This window comes from Epinephelus lanceolatus, chromosome 3, assembly GCF_041903045.1.
Source record: "Epinephelus lanceolatus isolate andai-2023 chromosome 3, ASM4190304v1, whole genome shotgun sequence".
In the NCBI taxonomy this organism is placed as follows: Eukaryota; Metazoa; Chordata; class Actinopteri; order Perciformes; family Serranidae; genus Epinephelus; species Epinephelus lanceolatus.
The window spans coordinates 31,762,632-31,781,350 of NC_135736.1; the positions used below are offsets into that span (position 1 = coordinate 31,762,632).

Genomic DNA, 18,719 nt, shown 5'->3' on the forward strand with positions numbered 1-18,719 from the left:
TTAATATGTAACTGAACATGCCCCTGCAACAAGGACACTGAACTCTCTTGCCCTCACATTCATCTTCACATTGCAAAGTTTTGTCATGAGGACTTCCTGGTTAGATATGGGGTTCCATTTGTGCCAAAAATATGTCGACACGCGCACTGTCTATGTCTATTAAACCCTGAACTGTCCTTGTGTCATTTGACTTTGTCATTACATCGTGTCGTCATGCTGTGTCATTTGACAAAGTGTTGTTATGATGGGTTGTTTGACAGTGTCATTATGATGTGTTATGTTGTGTTGTCTTGCTGTGTATTATACTAAGTGTTGTTTGACAGTGTCTTTACGTCGTTACTACGTGTCGTCTTGATGTGTCGTTTGACGTCGTTGCTATGCGTCGTCTTGATGTGTCGTTTGACAACGTCGTTGCTATGCGTCGTTACTGCGTGTCGTTGCTATGCGTCGTTACTATGTGTCGACTTGATGTGTCGTTTGACAACGTCGTTGCTATGCGTCGTTACTGCGTGTCGTTGCTATGTCGTTACTATGTGTCGTCTTGATGTGTCGTTTGACAACGTTGTTGCTATGCGTCGTTACTATGTGTCGTCTTGATGTGTTGTTTGACAACGACGTTGCTATGCGTCGTTACTATGTGTCGTCTTGATGTGTCGTTTGACAACGTCGTTGCTATGCGTCGTTACTATGTGTCGTTTGACAACGTCGTTGCTATGCATCGTTACTATGTGTCGTCTTAATGTGTCGTTTGACAACGTCCTTATGCCTGGCTACCGCGGTGGCACCGGGCGCCCCTTTCCCGGCTTACCCTTTGCGGTCGGCGGAGGAATCAGGATCTGCACATTAACTTCACCTATAGCAGTGGCGAGGGACACAGTCAGTACAGACACACACAGACTGCCAGGCGCTCTCTGTCTCCAGAGCAAAAGCATCCCAACTTTTTGCCGGGCAGGTAGAGCTACGTCACTATTACATTGTTGTGTACCATTAATTAAAGTCCCCCCGCTGCAACAGGTGACACGGAACCATAAAAATACTTAATTCGATTTAACACTGGTTTTACAAAAATATGAACATACATGGATAATATTACACATAGGTTTTGAGAATGTTCACAAAAATAAAAGATTTAAAATAAAATACATGATAATATGTGTAACACATTGACACAGCTACACAATAAACATTAGTCAGAGTGATCAGAATTTATTTAAATGTTACAATACAGTAATGCAATAAAATAATAATCAAGGGGCATAATTGTTAATCACTGCTTTCACACAAAATTACACTGGAAACACAGGGCCAACAGTCACCAGTGTCCACTCAACTTCAAAGTTTACTGAGCACCTAATATAGTTGGGTTTAAAGATACCATTTCATTTCAAAAGTAACACAAATAACAAAAATATTGATTAGACTGTATTTCATTCCAAATAAATCTGAACTGTCGTCTTCTTTTGTATAATGTTCTTTGGTATAACAAGAAAGTAAGCAACGATCTCACACGCAGTGAAAAATCTTCTAAAATACTGTATGTTTTTATTTCCACCAAGTCAGATGCACAATTTTTCCATGTCTCTCTTGGGTTCCTCCTCACGGACTGAAGGATGAACTGAACTAGCGTGGCCCAAGGATGGCGCTCACACCAAAGTGGTGACGTCACAGTTACCCACAGCCACCCTGTGGTGAACAAACAAACCGTTAACAGCAGTGTTTAAGACAAATTACACATTTCCAAATGGAGTTTCATGATCAATTGACACAATCTGTATCAAAAGACAGGAAAGGACATAGAAACAAAGGTAGCACACATCACAGGACCCATCAGTCTTGTGGTCACACTCAACTTGGCCCTGAACAGACACTCCACGGCAAAACCTGTAGAGGGAAAAAAAACTATATAGCAAAATCAGTCTCCAAAACACATGTACCATACGTACATGTGCAACCAGTGTAGTGTAACAGGCTGGATTTGACAATTCCACTTTCAAAGTAAAAGCCTATAGTTGTTAGATGAACACATTTCAGCATTCAATGCACATGCAACAAGTATTAGCGACAGAGTGAGTGACACAATTACCGCTGAAAAATAATGACACAAATATGAAGTACAGGGCATTACCCTGTGGCTGACAATTTAGGCGTGGTGGTATGGTACTATATACAGTGCCTTGCAAAAGTATTCATCCCCCTTGAACTTTTCCACATTTTGTCATGTTTTAAGCACAAATCTATATGTATTTTATTGGGATTTTATGTGATAGACCAACACAAAGTGGTGCATAATTATGAAGTGGAAGGAAAATGATACATGGTTTTAATTTTTTTTTTTTTTCCTAAATAAAAAACAGAGAAGTGTGGTGTGCAAAAGTATTCACCCCCTTTACTCTGATACCCTTAAATAAAATCCAGTGCAACCAGTTGCCTTCAGAAGTCACCTAATTAGTAAATGGAGTCCACCTGTGTGTAATCTAATCTCAGTGTAAATTTACAGCTGTTCTGTGAAGGCCTCAGAGGTTTGCTAGAGAACGTTAGTGAACAAACAGCATCATGAAGCCCAAGGAACACACCAAACATGTCAGGGATAAAGTTGTGGAGAAGTTTAAAGCATGGTTAGGATATGAAAAATTATCCCAAGCTTTGAAAATCTCACAGAGCACTGCTCAATCCATCACCTGAAAATGGAAAAGAGTATGGCACAACTGCAAACCTACCAAGATAATGGCCGTCCACCTAAACTGACAGGCAGGGCAAGGACAGCACTGATCAGAGAAGCAGCAAAGTGGCCCATGGTAACTCTGGAAGAGCTGCAGAGATCCACAGCTCGGGTGGGAGAATCTGTCCACAGGACAACTATTAGTCATGCACTCCACAAATCAGGCCTTTATGGAAGAGTGGCAAGAAGAGAGCCATTGTTGAAACAAAGCCATGCAGTTTGCCACAAGCCATGTGGGGGGCACAACAAACATGTGGAGGAAGGTGCTCTGGTCAGATGAGACCAAAATTGAAGTTTTAGGCCTAAATGCAAAACACTATGTGTGGCAGAAAACTAACACTGCACATCACCCTGAACACACCATACCCACTGTGAAACATGGTGGTGGCAGCATCATGCTGTGGGGATGCTTTTCTTCAACAGGGACAGGGAAGCCAGTCCGAGTTGATGGGAAGATGGATGGAGCTTAATACAGGACAATCTTGGAAGAAAACCTGTTAGGAGTCTGCAAAAGACTTGAGACTGGGGCGAAGGAAGAATGGGCAAATATTTCAGTCTCAATATGTGTATCGCTGGTAGAGACTTACCCCGAAAGACTTGCAGCTGTCATTGCAGCAAAAGGTGGTTCTACAAAGTATTGACTCAGGGGGGTGAATACTTTTGCACACCACACTTTTATGTTTTTTATTTGTAGAAAAAAAATTAAAACCATGTATCATTTTCCTTCCACTTCACAATTATGCAACGCTTTGTGGTGGTCTGGTCTGTCACATAAAATCCCAATAAAATACATTTACATTTGTGGCTAAAACGTGACAAAATGTGGGAAAGTTCTAGGGGGGTGAATACTTTTGCAAGGCACTGTACATTACCGTGTGCGTTGAACCTCCAGGAGATGCTCTGCCCCTCACAGGTAATATCTATCAGATGTAGCGAGGACATATTCAAAATCTTTATCTCCTACAGCTTTGCTCTCGTGTGGCTCCTCGAGATTTGCTGTAAACAATGATGCACCTTAGAATCACAGATATTTTGCAACCAACACAGATGGAAAAACTGTTAAACTATATTCTTACAGAAACTGACACTTACTCCTGCCAGCACTTGATGTCTCTTGATGAAGACAGTGGGCTCTCTGGTGTCCGCTCTTGCAGTTGGTGATCTTTCTCAATGGCTGGGTCGATGGGCATTCTGTGCAGAGGCAGACAGAGTGATAAACTGACACAAAGACATCTCTGTGTGTAATGACATTATGATAGTATTAGACTCCAACATTGTGACCACAGATACAGCAACGGTTCAGACATTTGGTGCGGGGAAACTGATGTGAGAAAAGTTTAGTGCTACGGATGCTTCCCGTCGCATATCAATGTGATTACAATAGCAAGCACCGGGTATGTCAATGCTGATTGCGGATTCAGGATCATCGATCACCATCGGAGGGAAAACGGTCCTCGTCACGTGAGTACTGCTCATTATTTGATAGGGATACGCAAAGAAACACGCACATCTGTGAAATAAACAGTATCTGCCATGTTACACTTGCGCAATGATGACACTGTCCATGCAGGTGCCAAATGATTTTATGCAAATCGAACAGAAACACAGTCTCCGATGAGTATCAGTTCTCTGTGTCTCTACGTGTCTTATGTTTTAGACATGGCTAACTCGCTGCTACGGCGGGATTACAGCCAACAATAACACAGTAACAAACAACGCAACTACAACTGCCCAGAAACTAAATGAATTATTAATACACAAAATAACATGTAATAAGGCTACTCACTAACAAACGGCTTACTGTATATGACCCACTTACATCACATCAGCCACTGAACACAATACTGTATGTAGGAGACTCAGTGCACAGCTAACGTGCATGACGTGCCCTGATTACCTACCGAAGCTAGCGCTACTTAGCTGTTTCATTTTCTCATGTTTATAACCTTGTTAACATCAAAGCATGCCACTGACTAATCACCCAGTGCGCTATCTGGTTTCCCCTCGCCCGTTGTAGGGGCTAAGGGCTTCAGTGGGGTGATAGCTGAATGTGAGCGCGAACGCTGCTGGAGTCCTGAATAGCGGCGGTAACGTTAGCTTGTTTGTTAGCTTTGCCGAAAACGCACACCACGCTTTGACAATCTGAACGCACTGCATTTTATTTAAAATAGCAATGACTACAATACAGTGTCCTTCGTGTCTTCAATATGACACTTACCATAGCGCATTTACATCAGTTACGTTCCTGTAAACCGGGTGGAAAGACGGTGAACTGGGGGAAACTGACGACGAACCACTCTCTGTTGTTGTTCTCCCGCCCCCCAGCCAATCAGTAACCGAGGAACTTGACGTTGCCTCATGACTGACGAATAAATGGTCGAACACAACAAACAGCAGTGTAGGATGTACAATAAACATGACAAAATGTGGAAAAATGAATACTTTTGCAAGGCACTGTATATAGTACCATACCACCACGCCTAAATTGTCAGCCACAGGGTAATGCCCTGTACTTCATATTTGTGTCATTATTTTTCAGCGGTAATTGTGTCACTCACTCTGTCGCTAATACTTGTTGCATGTGCATTGAATGCTGAAATGTGTTCATCTAACAACTATAGGCTTTTACTTTGAAAGTGGAATTGTCAAATCCAGCCTGTTACACTACACTGGTTGCACATGTACGTATGGTACATGTGTTTTGGAGACTGATTTTGCTATATAGTTTTTTTTCCCTCTACAGGTTTTGCCGTGGAGTGTCTGTTCAGGGCCAAGTTGAGTGTGACCACAAGACTGATGGGTCCTGTGATGTGTGCTACCTTTGTTTCTATGTCCTTTCCTGTCTTTTGATACAGATTGTGTCAATTGATCATGAAACTCCATTTGGAAATGTGTAATTTGTCTTAAACACTGCTGTTAACGGTTTGTTTGTTCACCACAGGGTGGCTGTGGGTAACTGTGACGTCACCACTTTGGTGTGAGCGCCATCCTTGGGCCACGCTAGTTCAGTTCATCCTTCAGTCCGTGAGGAGGAACCCAAGAGAGACATGGAAAAATTGTGCATCTGACTTGGTGGAAATAAAAACATACAGTATTTTAGAAGATTTTTCACTGCGTGTGAGATCGTTGCTTACTTTCTTGTTATACCAAAGAACATTATACAAAAGAAGATGACAGTTCAGATTTATTTGGAATGAAATACAGTCTAATCAATATTTTTGTTATTTGTGTTACTTTTGAAATGAAATGGTATCTTTAAACCCAACTATATTAGGTGCTCAGTAAACTTTGAAGTTGAGTGGACACTGGTGACTGTTGGCCCTGTGTTTCCAGTGTAATTTTGTGTGAAAGCAGTGATTAACAATTATGCCCCTTGATTATTATTTTATTGCATTACTGTATTGTAACATTTAAATAAATTCTGATCACTGACTAATGTTTATTGTGTAGCTGTGTCAATGTGTTACACATATTATCATGTATTTTATTTTAAATCTTTTATTTTTGTGAACATTCTCAAAACCTATGTGTAATATTATCCATGTAGGTTCATATTTTTGTAAAACCGGTGTTAAATCGAATTAAGTATTTTTATGGTTCCGTGTCACCTGTTGCAGCGGGGGGACTTTAATTAATGGTACACAACAATGTAATAGTGACGTAGCTCTACACATAGTAACAACGCATAGCAACGTCGTTGTCAAACAACACATCAAGACGACACATAGTAACGACGCATAGCAACGACGTTGTCAAACGACACATCAAGACGATACATAGTAACGACGCATAGCAACGACGTTGTCAAATGACACAGCATGACGACACGATGTAATGACAAAGTCAAATGACACAAGGACAGTTCAGCGTTTAATAGACATAGACAGTGCGCGTGTCGACATATTTTTGGCACAAATGGAACCCCATAGTTAGAAGCCAATAGCATTACAAGCAGAAGGTCACATGAGGTGCTCCTTTCCTTGTGATCTCCGACGTTCAGTGTGTGGGACCTGCACAGAGGGTGAGTTTACAAATATAAAGTTTTCTGGTCTTGACTTGACTTTACAGTCTGTGAAGTGTAAAGATACACATTGCACACTGGAGGTTACAGTCTGTGCGGATACAAGCTGTTTTTCCGTGCAGGAGTAATTAGGTGTAGAGTTGGTGAAACACGTTACAGGAGACGTGTTATGCAACGATCTGATTCAAAGAAATAAGTGCAGGCATGCAGGGAAAGTGTCATTCATAATATCTCGGACCGGGCAGACTTTTACAGGAGCATAGAAAATGCACTCAAGCTGTCTGTGGACAAACAACAATAGCAGCTCACTGCAACACGTGCAACGCTTTACATCAAAACATAGTCCAAAATCAGAAAATTACTGTGATCAAGCCCACCTCTAATAAGGGTTGTGACTTTTATACAGTCATGAATCCGCATAGAAATGACAGACGCTCCTTATAACAAAACTTGCCTGAGAATTGTCACGTTTTTAAGTTTTCTTCTGTATTAAAATAATCCTGTGATAGCTGTCTATACATTCAGGACTACATTGCAAAGAGGAATCCCTAATAGTTAATTCGGCATATTTTTAATGGTGCATATTTGCCAATATAGGTTGTTTCCATCATGTCTGAGAGAGTGACCACAGTGCTGCAAACCCCTGGACCACAGTGACTTTAAGAGTTACATCTGCACTGTTTGAAAGGCCGTGGTGAAGCACATAAGAAATGAATACAGATAAAGAGTGGCCTATGTATGGGTTTTAAAGTAAAGTTTACAGTAATATCATTTCTTTGTTGAATCCCATTATGTATTAATGCCCTTAATTGCCATCAAGGTCATCAGTAGGTCAATTAGGAATGTTACACTGCAGCTGCCAGTCATACCTGCATCATTCATGCCTTAATCCAGACTGAAAACTTGACTTTACAGATATGTTACTCAAACTAGCATGCATACATGCAGTCATTTACTCCATTATGAGAGAGATTGTTTTACCCAGTGGTTTTCAAACTTTTTATGCCCCAAGACACCCCAGAGGGCAAACCAAAATCTCAAGGCACACCTGTATTTATATCTGTGCACAACAGACCCTATAACATGTTATAGTATATAGTGGTAATATCAAGCAGTAATTTACAACCAACTATTACTTGTGAAATATTTATTATCAAAATGATTCAAGAATTCATATTAAACTTTTTAAAATTACATCAAAGCACCAGTAACACATCCATTTACACATGAAATGATGTAAAATAATGTGGTGTGTTACACACTTATAATTCCCTTTGTGTGATCGGCAACAACTAGGTTCCCTGTGAAGGTTTTTTTTTTTTATTAAATTAAGGTAGATTAAGGTAGAGTTTGCCTCTTATTAGGAAATGGGTGTGCACAACATACTGATTAAAATAAAAATTTAAAATTTATTCATATCTTTTTGTATAGGCCCCGTTGAATATTGCAATAACATTGTGTGGTCATCATGAAATCTCACGGCTCACCTGGATTTGCATCACAGCACACCAGTGTGCCACAGCACACCATTTGAGAACTACTGGTTGAACCTGTTACGTAGGCACTTGTTGGTATTAACAGGTTTAAACATGATTACCACCTTTTGTTTGAATGTGAAAAAAGAAATATTATTGAGAATAGTTAGAAATACCTGCCAAAATACTTTGCTCAAACTTAGATTGTTGTTGCTGACAGACAAACCAAGGACAACTTGTCCACCAGGTGTTTTGTGAGTAATGTTATGCCCCTCTTAAAATGGCTCAGTGTGTGCTGATAATCTATTCTGGTTGCTCACCTGTCTTGTTCTATGTTCATCCTCCATACTGAGATCTGTGGTCCAGAGTCAATAAAGTTATTCATTCATTTTCTGTAACCGCTTATCCTGTTAAGGGTCGTGGGGGGGCTGGAGCCTATCCCAGCTGACACTGGATGAGAGGCAGGTACACCCTGGACAGGTTGCCAAACTATCACAGGGCTAAATAAATTTAAATCAAATTTAAAATCAAAATAGTAATGGGTCTTGACACACAGAATAAACTGCGTTGCCTCACATATTCTGTTCTTACCTGCAGTGGAACACACCGCATGTGTCTTCACCTGCCTGAGAGGCTGTAACAACTATGATGTCGTCTGTATTTTTATTCAAGAGAACACTGCACAGGAGCTGAACATAACATGTCACACCACTGGGTGTGAGATTAAACTATTTGCAATGTCAGGAATACAAAATGAGAATATGTCTGAAGAAATAAGGCAAGAAAAATTTAGCTTTTCATTTACATGTCATTGTAAGCCCTCTGTCTTTTGCTTGTTGAGGGAAAAGAGTAAAAGGCAAACTGCACTGAAATGTGCAAAATGAACCTGTGGTGTTGTAACATACCCTGTTTGTTGTGTGTTTGTTTTGATCACAGCAGCAGAGAAAGGTGCACTATGGGCCGCCTTGACGGGAAGGTGATTGTGTTGTCTGCCGCCGCACAGGGGATTGGACGTGCTGCAGCAATAGTAATGAGCTCTAATAAGAACTTCTCACTGATACATTTCCAGCCAAATCACAGAGAAAAATTGTCCAGGCAGTGTGTATTTTGACTTCATTACATATTTCAGCAAGTTTCTTTGTCATGCAAATGGAAGCTTTGAATGCTGCTGACACCCAGTCATATTTTATATTTTCTGTAAAAGCCATTTGAAAGGATACAAGTGTAGCTCAGCAACAATAACAGTGATCCAAAACATGTTTTCTTCCACAATACTGTGCTACAGAAACACACACTTTGTGCATATATATTTAGTTGCCTGCTTAAGCACTAGTTCTACCCCATTTTTATACCAAGTCAGAGGAAAAGCTGAATTCCGCAAAGAAATATAAAAGCTGTTATTATGAAATAAAAATTTAAATCAATGCCTTTTGTTAGAGAAACAACTGTTTTCCTCTCCTGTAAAGATTATAGACTTCCTCATGTGTGTGTACTATCACTCCACATGTGCTGTAAATGACTGCTGTAATAGTGGCTCTTGAACTGACGCAAACACACGTTCAAGGCGGAACAATCCTCTGGTGATATTCTCGCCAAAGAGCCAGCAAAACACTTGAAAATCTCACACACATACGTCCGTGTCAAGAGTGTATCATCATCACATGCCATTCCCTTCAAGTGATGTCTTAAGAGTGTAACGCCATGCCGGCAGGGCTTTGTGTTCTGTGTAGTGTGCAGATATTCAAATACAAAGAGGTCTATTTACGTCCCGGATCATTAGGTTCAAATCACTTAGTATTAAAAGTTACATACGGTGTGAGGGGGCCATTGAGCTTTTTCTATTTCGGCTTTAAAAGGTGTTATTTTGCTGACGTGATTTGCTCCGTGTTTAACGATGCAGTCACTCCATCAGCTATCAGTTGACCTGAGGTGGAGTGAGTTTCAAGGTGGAGGGATTAAGGGTAGAAATTCTGTCATCTTGTCTATAGATATGTGGGATTGAGATGTTGGTGTCAGCGCTGTGACCTGAATTAAAGTCAGAGGAAGTGACTGTGTACTCTGTAGAAACACTTACCTGCCTGTCACTGTTCCCAAGCCTTCAGGTTTTTTTTTATAATCATATGCTTACTCAACAAAATATTCATTATTAATTGTCTGAATCCCTGGATCCTAACAAAATATTTGAACTTCTTCTAAAGGAAATGCTGTGCTGCAGGTTTTATACCATAATTATTCTTTTAAACTTTATATAACAAGATAAAAAACAATTAAAGGTCCAGTGTGTGAGATTTAGTGGCATCTAGCAGTGAGGACTGCAGATTGCAACAAGTGGAAACTTCTCCAGGTTAGAATTCCCCCAGGTTTCATTGTTCAGGAGGTTTTTACCGGAAGCCGAATTATCCGCAGAGGTCTCTTCCTCTTTAAAACAAACAGACCAGGTGATTTAAACCAGTAGAAACACTGAAGAAAGCAATTTCACGTTGCAAATCAGTGTTTCTCCTACGCTGTTTGGCATGTCAGAGATAGGCCAGAAGCCCAGCACCTGCTGAAGTATACTCAATACTCAATATACTTTTTACCGGGAGCTGAATTATCTGCAGAGGTCTCTTCCTCTTTAAAACACACAGACTCTGTGATTGAATCATTTGCACCATGTGTGCATCAATGTATGATTCGGTGCTGATGGAAGTGAAGTGCCGATTTCAGATGGTCTGTGCAGATCAATGAGGCGCTTGTGGATTCTCATCTGGAAGCAATTCCAGGGTTGGATCCTTCACCACAGGAAGTTTTTATGGTGGTGATGCGCAGAGTTTTGGTAGGCATGTGGACGGGTCCCTTCACCTTCAGGTTGTTCTCCTTAGCCCCACTGATGAAGTCTGCGCAGACTTTCTCCAGAGATTTGACACTGCGGCTTGTGAGGGTGAATGGTGACCTCAGTCTCAACAGATGCCTCGCCAATATCCTTGAAAGCCATTTTGATTATTCCTGACCGACTTATTCTGAAGCGAACAGTGATGAGCCGCTCTTGTTGCATGAAGGGCTGCTAACTACAGTGGCTGATGCAAAAACACAAATGCCCCTATCTAGAGACAGTGTTTGGTTTGTCCATTTTGGGCTACTGTACTGTACAAACATGGCGGTGCAACATGGTGATCTCTGCAGACCCTCTCCCTATGTAGATATAAACAGCTCATTTTAAGCTAACAAATACAACAGTTCTCATTTTCAGGTGATTAAGCCAGGAGCCGCGAAACGAGCTAAAATGGTAACGGGGGCAAATGCGTCCCGTGTAAGTTTGTGCATTAAAAGTGCTTTTTTTCGCCACTGACCGGTTCAGATCGCCAGTGTTATCTCTGTAAATAGCATAGTAAACATTTTAGAACGAGTTGTATCTATGAATCATACGCACACATACACATGGGGAAATAGGGCCCAGGTTGAAAAATACCAAAGTTATCTTTTAATAATATTTTCACTGCTTTACCTCACCATCAGACAGCAATTTCTGACAGGGAACTGAATATCGCTCTCTTTTCAGCCAGACGCCATTGAGAAAAAAAGTGATTTAACATTGCTGAACACAGGAGCTGCTGGTCTACTGCTGCCTCGATCGGTTATTTTGTTTGTGTTATTGTGACTTTGGTGTTGAAAGGGTTAGTTTGGATTTACAAAAGTCACACAATAACACAAACTAACTAACTGAGGGAGTGGTAAAGCAGCAGCTCCCTTGTTAAGCGAGCCAAAATTACTGTTTTTGTCAATGGAATCTGGTGGATTTGAAGAGGGCATAAATGTGTAACTGTAGACATTAATGGCTTCCTTGTCGGCTGTCTCATGGGAAGGTTAAGCAGTAAAAATACTCTCAATATAATACAGGTGGGACTTTATTTTTAGGTGGCTAAAATACGTTTTGCTGCTGCCCCCCATCCAGAGCAGTACGTTGCTTTGCTTCAGTACTTCTGCTGCTTCTCCAAACTGGGGGCGTGCTGACTGACATTTACTGTATGTAATACACTGACTATGGAGAAATACCCCATAAAACCCTACTTCCAAAAATCAGAACTATCCCTTTAAAATATTCCAGAGCTGCATCCTACACAAAGCAAGTGAAAACTGTCCAACTGGGTTGTATAATGATATGTGCAGACACTGTGAAACCACTCAGCACTGACTCTTTGTTTTTTTCAACTGTGTAGGCATTTGCAAAGGAGGGAGCTCAAGTCACAGCAACAGACATCAATGGAGAGAAGCTGAAAGAGCTGGACGGTATTCCAGGTAAGATTAATTTCTGCTGGTGTGACGCTGCCATCTGCTGGGTAACTAGTGTGATGCAGCCAGGATGGTTGAGACAGGGAGACTAAACTACTAAACTGGAACTAAACCATGCTGTTCCCATCATATTGTACTCTATATCATATAATAATAATACTTCATAATGTTAATAAAAGTAGTCTACTATACTGTCATTCTGTTTCTGTGGTTAAAACACACAGCATGCCATGAAATTCTCTTATTATTGTTTTATTTTTTACCAGAGTATCTTCAATATATATCCTTTTAACAAGCTTTTTAGTTTTTTAATGTAGCTGATTTGATAGCTTTATATTAGCATTTCTGTGACAATTTCAAAATGTCTAACAGATAACTGACATGGTAAACGACAAACATACAGTCACAATATTTAATTTGCTGTGTTTGTAAGCAGTCAGCCATACATTTGTGAGCAGGCTTATTGCGGAATATTGCCCCAGTTGCACCAGGTTTGAATAAATAGGTGGTGATGGACACTCTTGGTTCTCTGTACACTTTCTATCAGGTTGCTCACAAGCGAAGCTCTTCCCCTCTAACAGCTTTCTGTAGAGCTGTTGAGTGGCCAGCAGGAGAAGATAGAGGTTGTACAGGGTAGCAGCCAGGTGTGAATGTGTGTAATTGTGCAGATGTGCTGTCAGAACAGAGGGTGATTTTATCTGTAGTAGCTCACTTGCTTTGTTCATTTATTTTAGGGAACTGACTGCCTCATTTTAAAAATAGTATCTCCTGCAATCTCCTTTTTAGAACGTTATTAAAATAAGTGGGATTTTTTCTGCACAACCACAGCTCTCCTTTTCTCTTAACTGACAGGGATCAAGACCAAGGTCGTGGATGTAACCAAGAAGGACCAAGTGGAAGCCCTGGCCAAGGAACATGACCATGTAGATGTGCTGTTTAATGTTGCTGGGTATGTTTTCCCTCTTTACTCTATACAAGTGCAGAATATTGATCAGCTGTACTCGGAGCATTTAAGGTCCAGCGTTTAGGAAGATGCAAAAACGCAAATGGCCCTATCTGTAGCCAGCGTAGAGCAGCACGGTGGCTTATGTGGAAGAGGATCCTCTTTGTATGTAGATAAAACAGTCAACGAAAAACTCAATGAAAACATAGTTATAAATATTTTATTCCATTTCTGCCAATAGATTCTCCTAAACCCTACAAACTGGACTTTTAGGTATAATATTCTCTTTATTTTATTGTCAGGAGATGTCATAAAATCAATGAGCTACTGTTGAACTGTTGCACTGGGTGACATGTTCCTTTATTACCTATTAAAATAGGCAATGTATTTTATTTTAGTCAGTTCCCACATGCACCATGCACTTGTCTGAAATGTTCATTAGCACACCAAATCCACAAACATGTACAGCCCACAACAAATGCCCTATGTACTCCTGTTTTAGTAATATTTGCTATATACTACAATGCCCATATGTTTTAGAAAATGACGCTTTATATTCATTAAGTTTTTAAAGATTTACATTTCCATTGGAAAAGACTGAAAGTATCAAGAGACCAACACATTCTTGGTTTTGTCTTTCCATTAGACTGTTATCAGTAACAAATTCACAGATCATCATCAGCCTTTTCTTTGACATGCATTAATGCATAGTTGTTCTACTTGTTTTGCCAGCAAGCTGTCTCCACATTAAGCATGTTTATCCATCCCCTGCTTAACGTCATTTCCAAAATCCCTATACCTCAAGGTTTAACCTCTACTTGACCTTTTGCCAATCTCCTTAACAAAGGTCTCCAAATTGACACCTTTTAAGGCTCAGTAAAATGTAGAGGGAGTTAACGCAGCATTTGGACCCGCATCTATTTTCAGTTCAAAGGAACAGTTTTACCTTAAACTCAAAAATGCATATTTTTCCTCTTACCTGCAGTGATATTTATCAGTCAAGAGTGTTTTGGTGTGAGTTACTAAGTTCTTGAAATATTGGCCATAGAGATGTCTGCCTTCTCTTGAATATAATGGAACTAGATGGCACTCAGCCTGTGGTGCTCAAAACGCCAAAAATATACATTTGGAAAACGCCACAGCAATGTCTCTTGCAGAAATCATGACCCTGTTATTCAAGATAATCCACAGACCTTGTTGTGAGCAGTTTCATGTAGGAACTATTTTATTTGTACCAAACTACAGCCACCAACTGTATCACTGCACAGAAGGGAGCGTGCATCTACTGTTTTCTCACCTAGAACCATTGAGCTAGCTAACGTCCATATCCATGAGTAGATGCACACATCCTTCTGCGCAGTGATACAGTTGGTGGGTGTAGAAAGAAAATAGTTCCTACATAAAACTGCTCACAACAAAGTCTACAGATTATCTTGAGTAACCAGGTCATGATTTCTGCAAAGAGACATTGATGTTGAGTTTTTCATACGTATTTTTGTGCGCTTTGAGCACCACAAGCTGAGCGCCATCTAATTCCATTATATTAGAGAGAAAGCAGACATCTCTACGGTCGATATCTCCAATACTCTGCAACTCTCACCAAAATAATCTAGATTATAAAAAAGTACTACGGGTAAGCATTTTTGATTTGGGGGTGAACTGTCCCTTTAATAATGCCTATATCATATTGAACTCTGATGCTCTTCTGTTTTGATCATGCTTGACATATGAGGTCTTTTACTTCTTAGCTAAAGCTGATGATTACATGTGATACCATCCTTTGTAATATCTGAGTTCCCATGTCCTCTACTGTACACAGGTTTGTGCACCACGGCTCCATCCTGAACTGCGAGGAGGCCGACTGGGACTTCACAATGAACGTGAACGTCCGGAGCATGTACCTCATGTGCAAGGCTTTCCTCCCTAAGGTGACCTTTGCCCACTTTACCGAATGCTTAACACTGCTCATCCTGTTGTTGAGAGAATGAAATAAGTGCTGCTGTAAATTGAGTGACATATGCTTTTCTTTTGTTCTCATTCTTTGTCTGCTGGGATTAGCTGTATTACTCTGAGCCTGTGGCATGATGGGCGGCGACTGACCAATCACTAATCCAGCTTTAGCCACAAACTAACCAAACTGTCTCGGATCATAGCACATTTCCCAATTATTTGTTGCATAAAAATGACCATTGCATAATTGTATGTTTCATTTTATCTATTATATTCTGTTTATATGCCACCTTCCTCATTTTTTGTCCCCTTAGATGTTGGCAAAGAAGTCAGGAAACATTATTAACATGGCATCTGTTGCATCAAGCATAAAAGGTGAATGAACGTCTGCAGATCCTTTCACTGTATAAGACTGTAGAACAAATATTATGCCCAATTAAAGGGACATTAAGTTGTCGAAGTATGACCATGTTCATTGTAATCCTCTTAGCTCAGATAATTGCTCTGCGTGTGTTTCCTCAACACAGGTACTGTGAAACGATGTGTCTACAGCACCTCCAAGGCTGCAGTGATTGGGCTCACCAAATCTATAGCAGCTGATTTCATCGAGCAAGGCATTCGCTGTAACTGTGTTTGTCCTGGTAAGTTTAGAACAACCTGCAAAATAAAACTTGCTTTGACTCTTCCTCAAGTATTCCTCAGCATTTTAACAGATATAGACTGGATGTCCTTGACAACAAAATGAACTGATGTTATAGAAAAAAATCTTATTTTGTTTGAGGACACTGTGTATTTCAAAGATATACAAGCCTTGAGTTTGTCCCCTATCAAAGCTAGTCTAAATAACTGCAAACACATTTGTACAATGTCGAGACCTGAAGTGAACCTTGTCACACCTACACTCAAAGAAATTATTTGGTCTACTGTCAGGTGTAGCTCATACGATTTACCTAATTTACTTTAATAAAGCTTTTGTAACTAATTACTATTGATGAATTCTATGTATTTCAAATATAAACCCCCACTTTATTGATAACTCCATCTGAAGTAAGTCACATCTATTTATACTTTTTTTTCCATTTTATTATTATTATTATTATTATTACATCTTGTAGCTGATCACAACAGGATAGGCCCTGATTAGGCCTTTATCTTCTGCAACTGCCTGTTCTTATAAAGGTTCTGTGTGTATGTAGGTATCTGTATATGTGTGTATACTTGTGCATTTGTATGCTTTTTTCCTTCTGTAATGCTATATAACTGTTTATATGTTGTTTATAAAAAAAGGAATACAAATATGTAAAAAAAAATATATATATATGTATGTATGTGTGTGTGTGTGTGTGTGTGTGTGTTAATCAGCATATTTAAGATACACAGAATTTATTAACAGTAAATACATAAACTTTGTGAGAATAAATTAGGCAAATTATTTGAGCTATTGTTAACTTAATTTTTATTTTATTACATAAATAGTACTATCTGTTTTTTGGTAAATTGACTTCCCTCAGTTTGATGGAAATTTAATGTAATTTAAATACCTGACAAATGACCAAATTATTTCTTTGAGTGTATTATTTGGTCAGTAAAATTATGTTAAAAGAATTTGTTAATCAACACATTTGAAATACACAGAATTTATTAACAGTAATTACATAAACTTTGTTAGAATAAATTAGGCAAGTTATTTGAGCTATAGTTATTTTATTTTATTTTATTTTATGTTATTACATAAATGGTACTTTCTGATTTTTGGTAAATTAATTTCCCTCCTTTTGATGGAAATCTAATGTACTTGAAATAAGTAAAACTGACAAATGACCAAATTATTCCTTTAAATGAATTATTTGGTCAAAATTATGTTGAAAAAAATTGTTAATCTGCATGTTTGAAATACACAGAATTTATAACTTTATTAGAATAAATTAATTAATTATTAAATTATTTGAGTTACAGTTAACTTATTTTATTTTGTTGTAATGTAATTGAAATACATAAACCTGACAAATGACCAAATTATTTCTTAAAGTGTATTATTTGGTCAGTAAAAATTTTTAAATTAAGCAAATGGTTTCTATATTTTTTTATTCAATATTTTTGTTATGATAGAGGTTTTAAAAGAAAGTCATGGTTGCTTCTTTACATTTCCTCAGGCACTGTTGACACTCCATCACTGAGGGGCAGGATCCAGGCCCAACCTGACCCAGAACAGGTACGATAGGCTCTGATTTACCCTGTCATTTTCTCCAGTCTTAATCTGACAGTAATGCCCACATGAGTCACTGAACAAGTACATCTTATCTCAGTTTCCACAAAAAGAAATCCTGGGTATTGGAGATAATGAATGCTACAAGTGTAACTCTTTCCCTCCTTAACTCCGCAGGCTTATAAGGATTTCATGGCACGACAGAAAACTGGCAGAATGTGCACAGCCGAAGAGGTGGCGTACCTGTGCGTATACCTGGCCTCAGATGAGGTGAGTGCTTGCAGACGGTAGGCCCATGTCATACAGACACTGGGGCAGAGTTTGCAGGGCTTTAGCTGCTGTTGAAAACACATAGGTCCTGGTACTTTGTGATTGTTCTAGACATTTGAAGGGCTTTGAAATCAAGTCAACATTAAAAACTGTTTTGTATTTTTTAGACCACTTTTAGACCTTTAAAATATACTATTATATAAAGAATTCACCAGAATTGTATTCCTGGCAATGTGGAGAATGCTCCTCATGACAGGAAATAAAATTTACAGACATTGTCTTTGAACATTTTTAAGTTTTCACAGTTTAAAACCAAAGATTTGGTGTCTTGTGAAGTTTTTGTTAGAAGGGAGAGCTATTTGTGACCTCAGTATTTCCTACATCCTGGCTTTGTGTCAGGGTGTATGCATGCTTACCCCAAAGTAACTTTAACATTCTATCGTCACAAATGCAGACAAAGTTGTTGCTTGTTAATTAGTGGTGAAATAATCCCCCAGTGATGTGATCTGTCTTGGCCCCTTTGCAGTCTGCCTATGTGACCGGCACGGAGCACATCATGGATGGAGGATGGTCACTGTGAGGAAACTGCTGCAAGCTCATCCTGACAGTGGTGGAGACTTCTATATTAAAGTGCACAACATTTGATTTGATCATGTTTTGATTTTGCATATCATGTTTACTGATTCTGTGGGAGACATTACCCATTTTCCAACTTAAATGTATGCTGCAAATGTGTGCAAATAAATTGTATCACAGCTACAGTGTGCAGGCGTTATTATCAGTTTATTATGAATGCATCTGTTGTTTAATATTTTATAAAGCAGTCTGATAATGGGTTTAATTAAATATCTATTAAAATGTCCTCA

General features: G+C 39.3%; 1 protein-coding gene and 1 long non-coding RNA gene across 3 annotated transcripts; one reads left to right on the top strand and one right to left on the bottom strand.

Annotated features, from left to right (window-relative positions):
• Positions 1-1,186: 1,186 nt before the first annotated feature.
• Positions 1,187-5,369, bottom strand: LOC144462475 (uncharacterized). Its single transcript, XR_013490766.1, has 3 exons — positions 4,938-5,369; positions 3,812-3,910; positions 1,187-3,715 (listed from the first exon to the last, which is right to left on the bottom strand). It is a non-coding gene; the product is annotated as an uncharacterized LOC144462475 (long non-coding RNA).
• Positions 5,370-6,582: 1,213 nt separating this feature from the next.
• On the top strand, positions 6,583-18,617 carry bdh2 (3-hydroxybutyrate dehydrogenase, type 2). 2 transcript variants are annotated; one of them, XM_033624099.2, is made up of 10 exons: positions 6,583-6,740; positions 9,152-9,242; positions 12,412-12,490; positions 13,337-13,433; positions 15,247-15,355; positions 15,692-15,752; positions 15,905-16,018; positions 17,531-17,589; positions 17,761-17,853; positions 18,380-18,617. In XM_033624099.2, the coding sequence occupies exons 2-10, from the start codon at positions 9,171-9,173 to the stop codon at positions 18,431-18,433; spliced, it is 738 nt and encodes a 245-aa protein (XP_033479990.1). In that variant the 5' UTR covers positions 6,583-6,740; positions 9,152-9,170; the 3' UTR covers positions 18,434-18,617. The 2 variants fall into 2 exon arrangements, with proteins under 2 accessions (XP_033479990.1, XP_033479991.1); XM_033624100.2 differs by having other exon boundaries at positions 6,587-6,740; positions 9,155-9,242.
• The last annotated feature ends 102 nt before the right edge of the window (positions 18,618-18,719 follow it).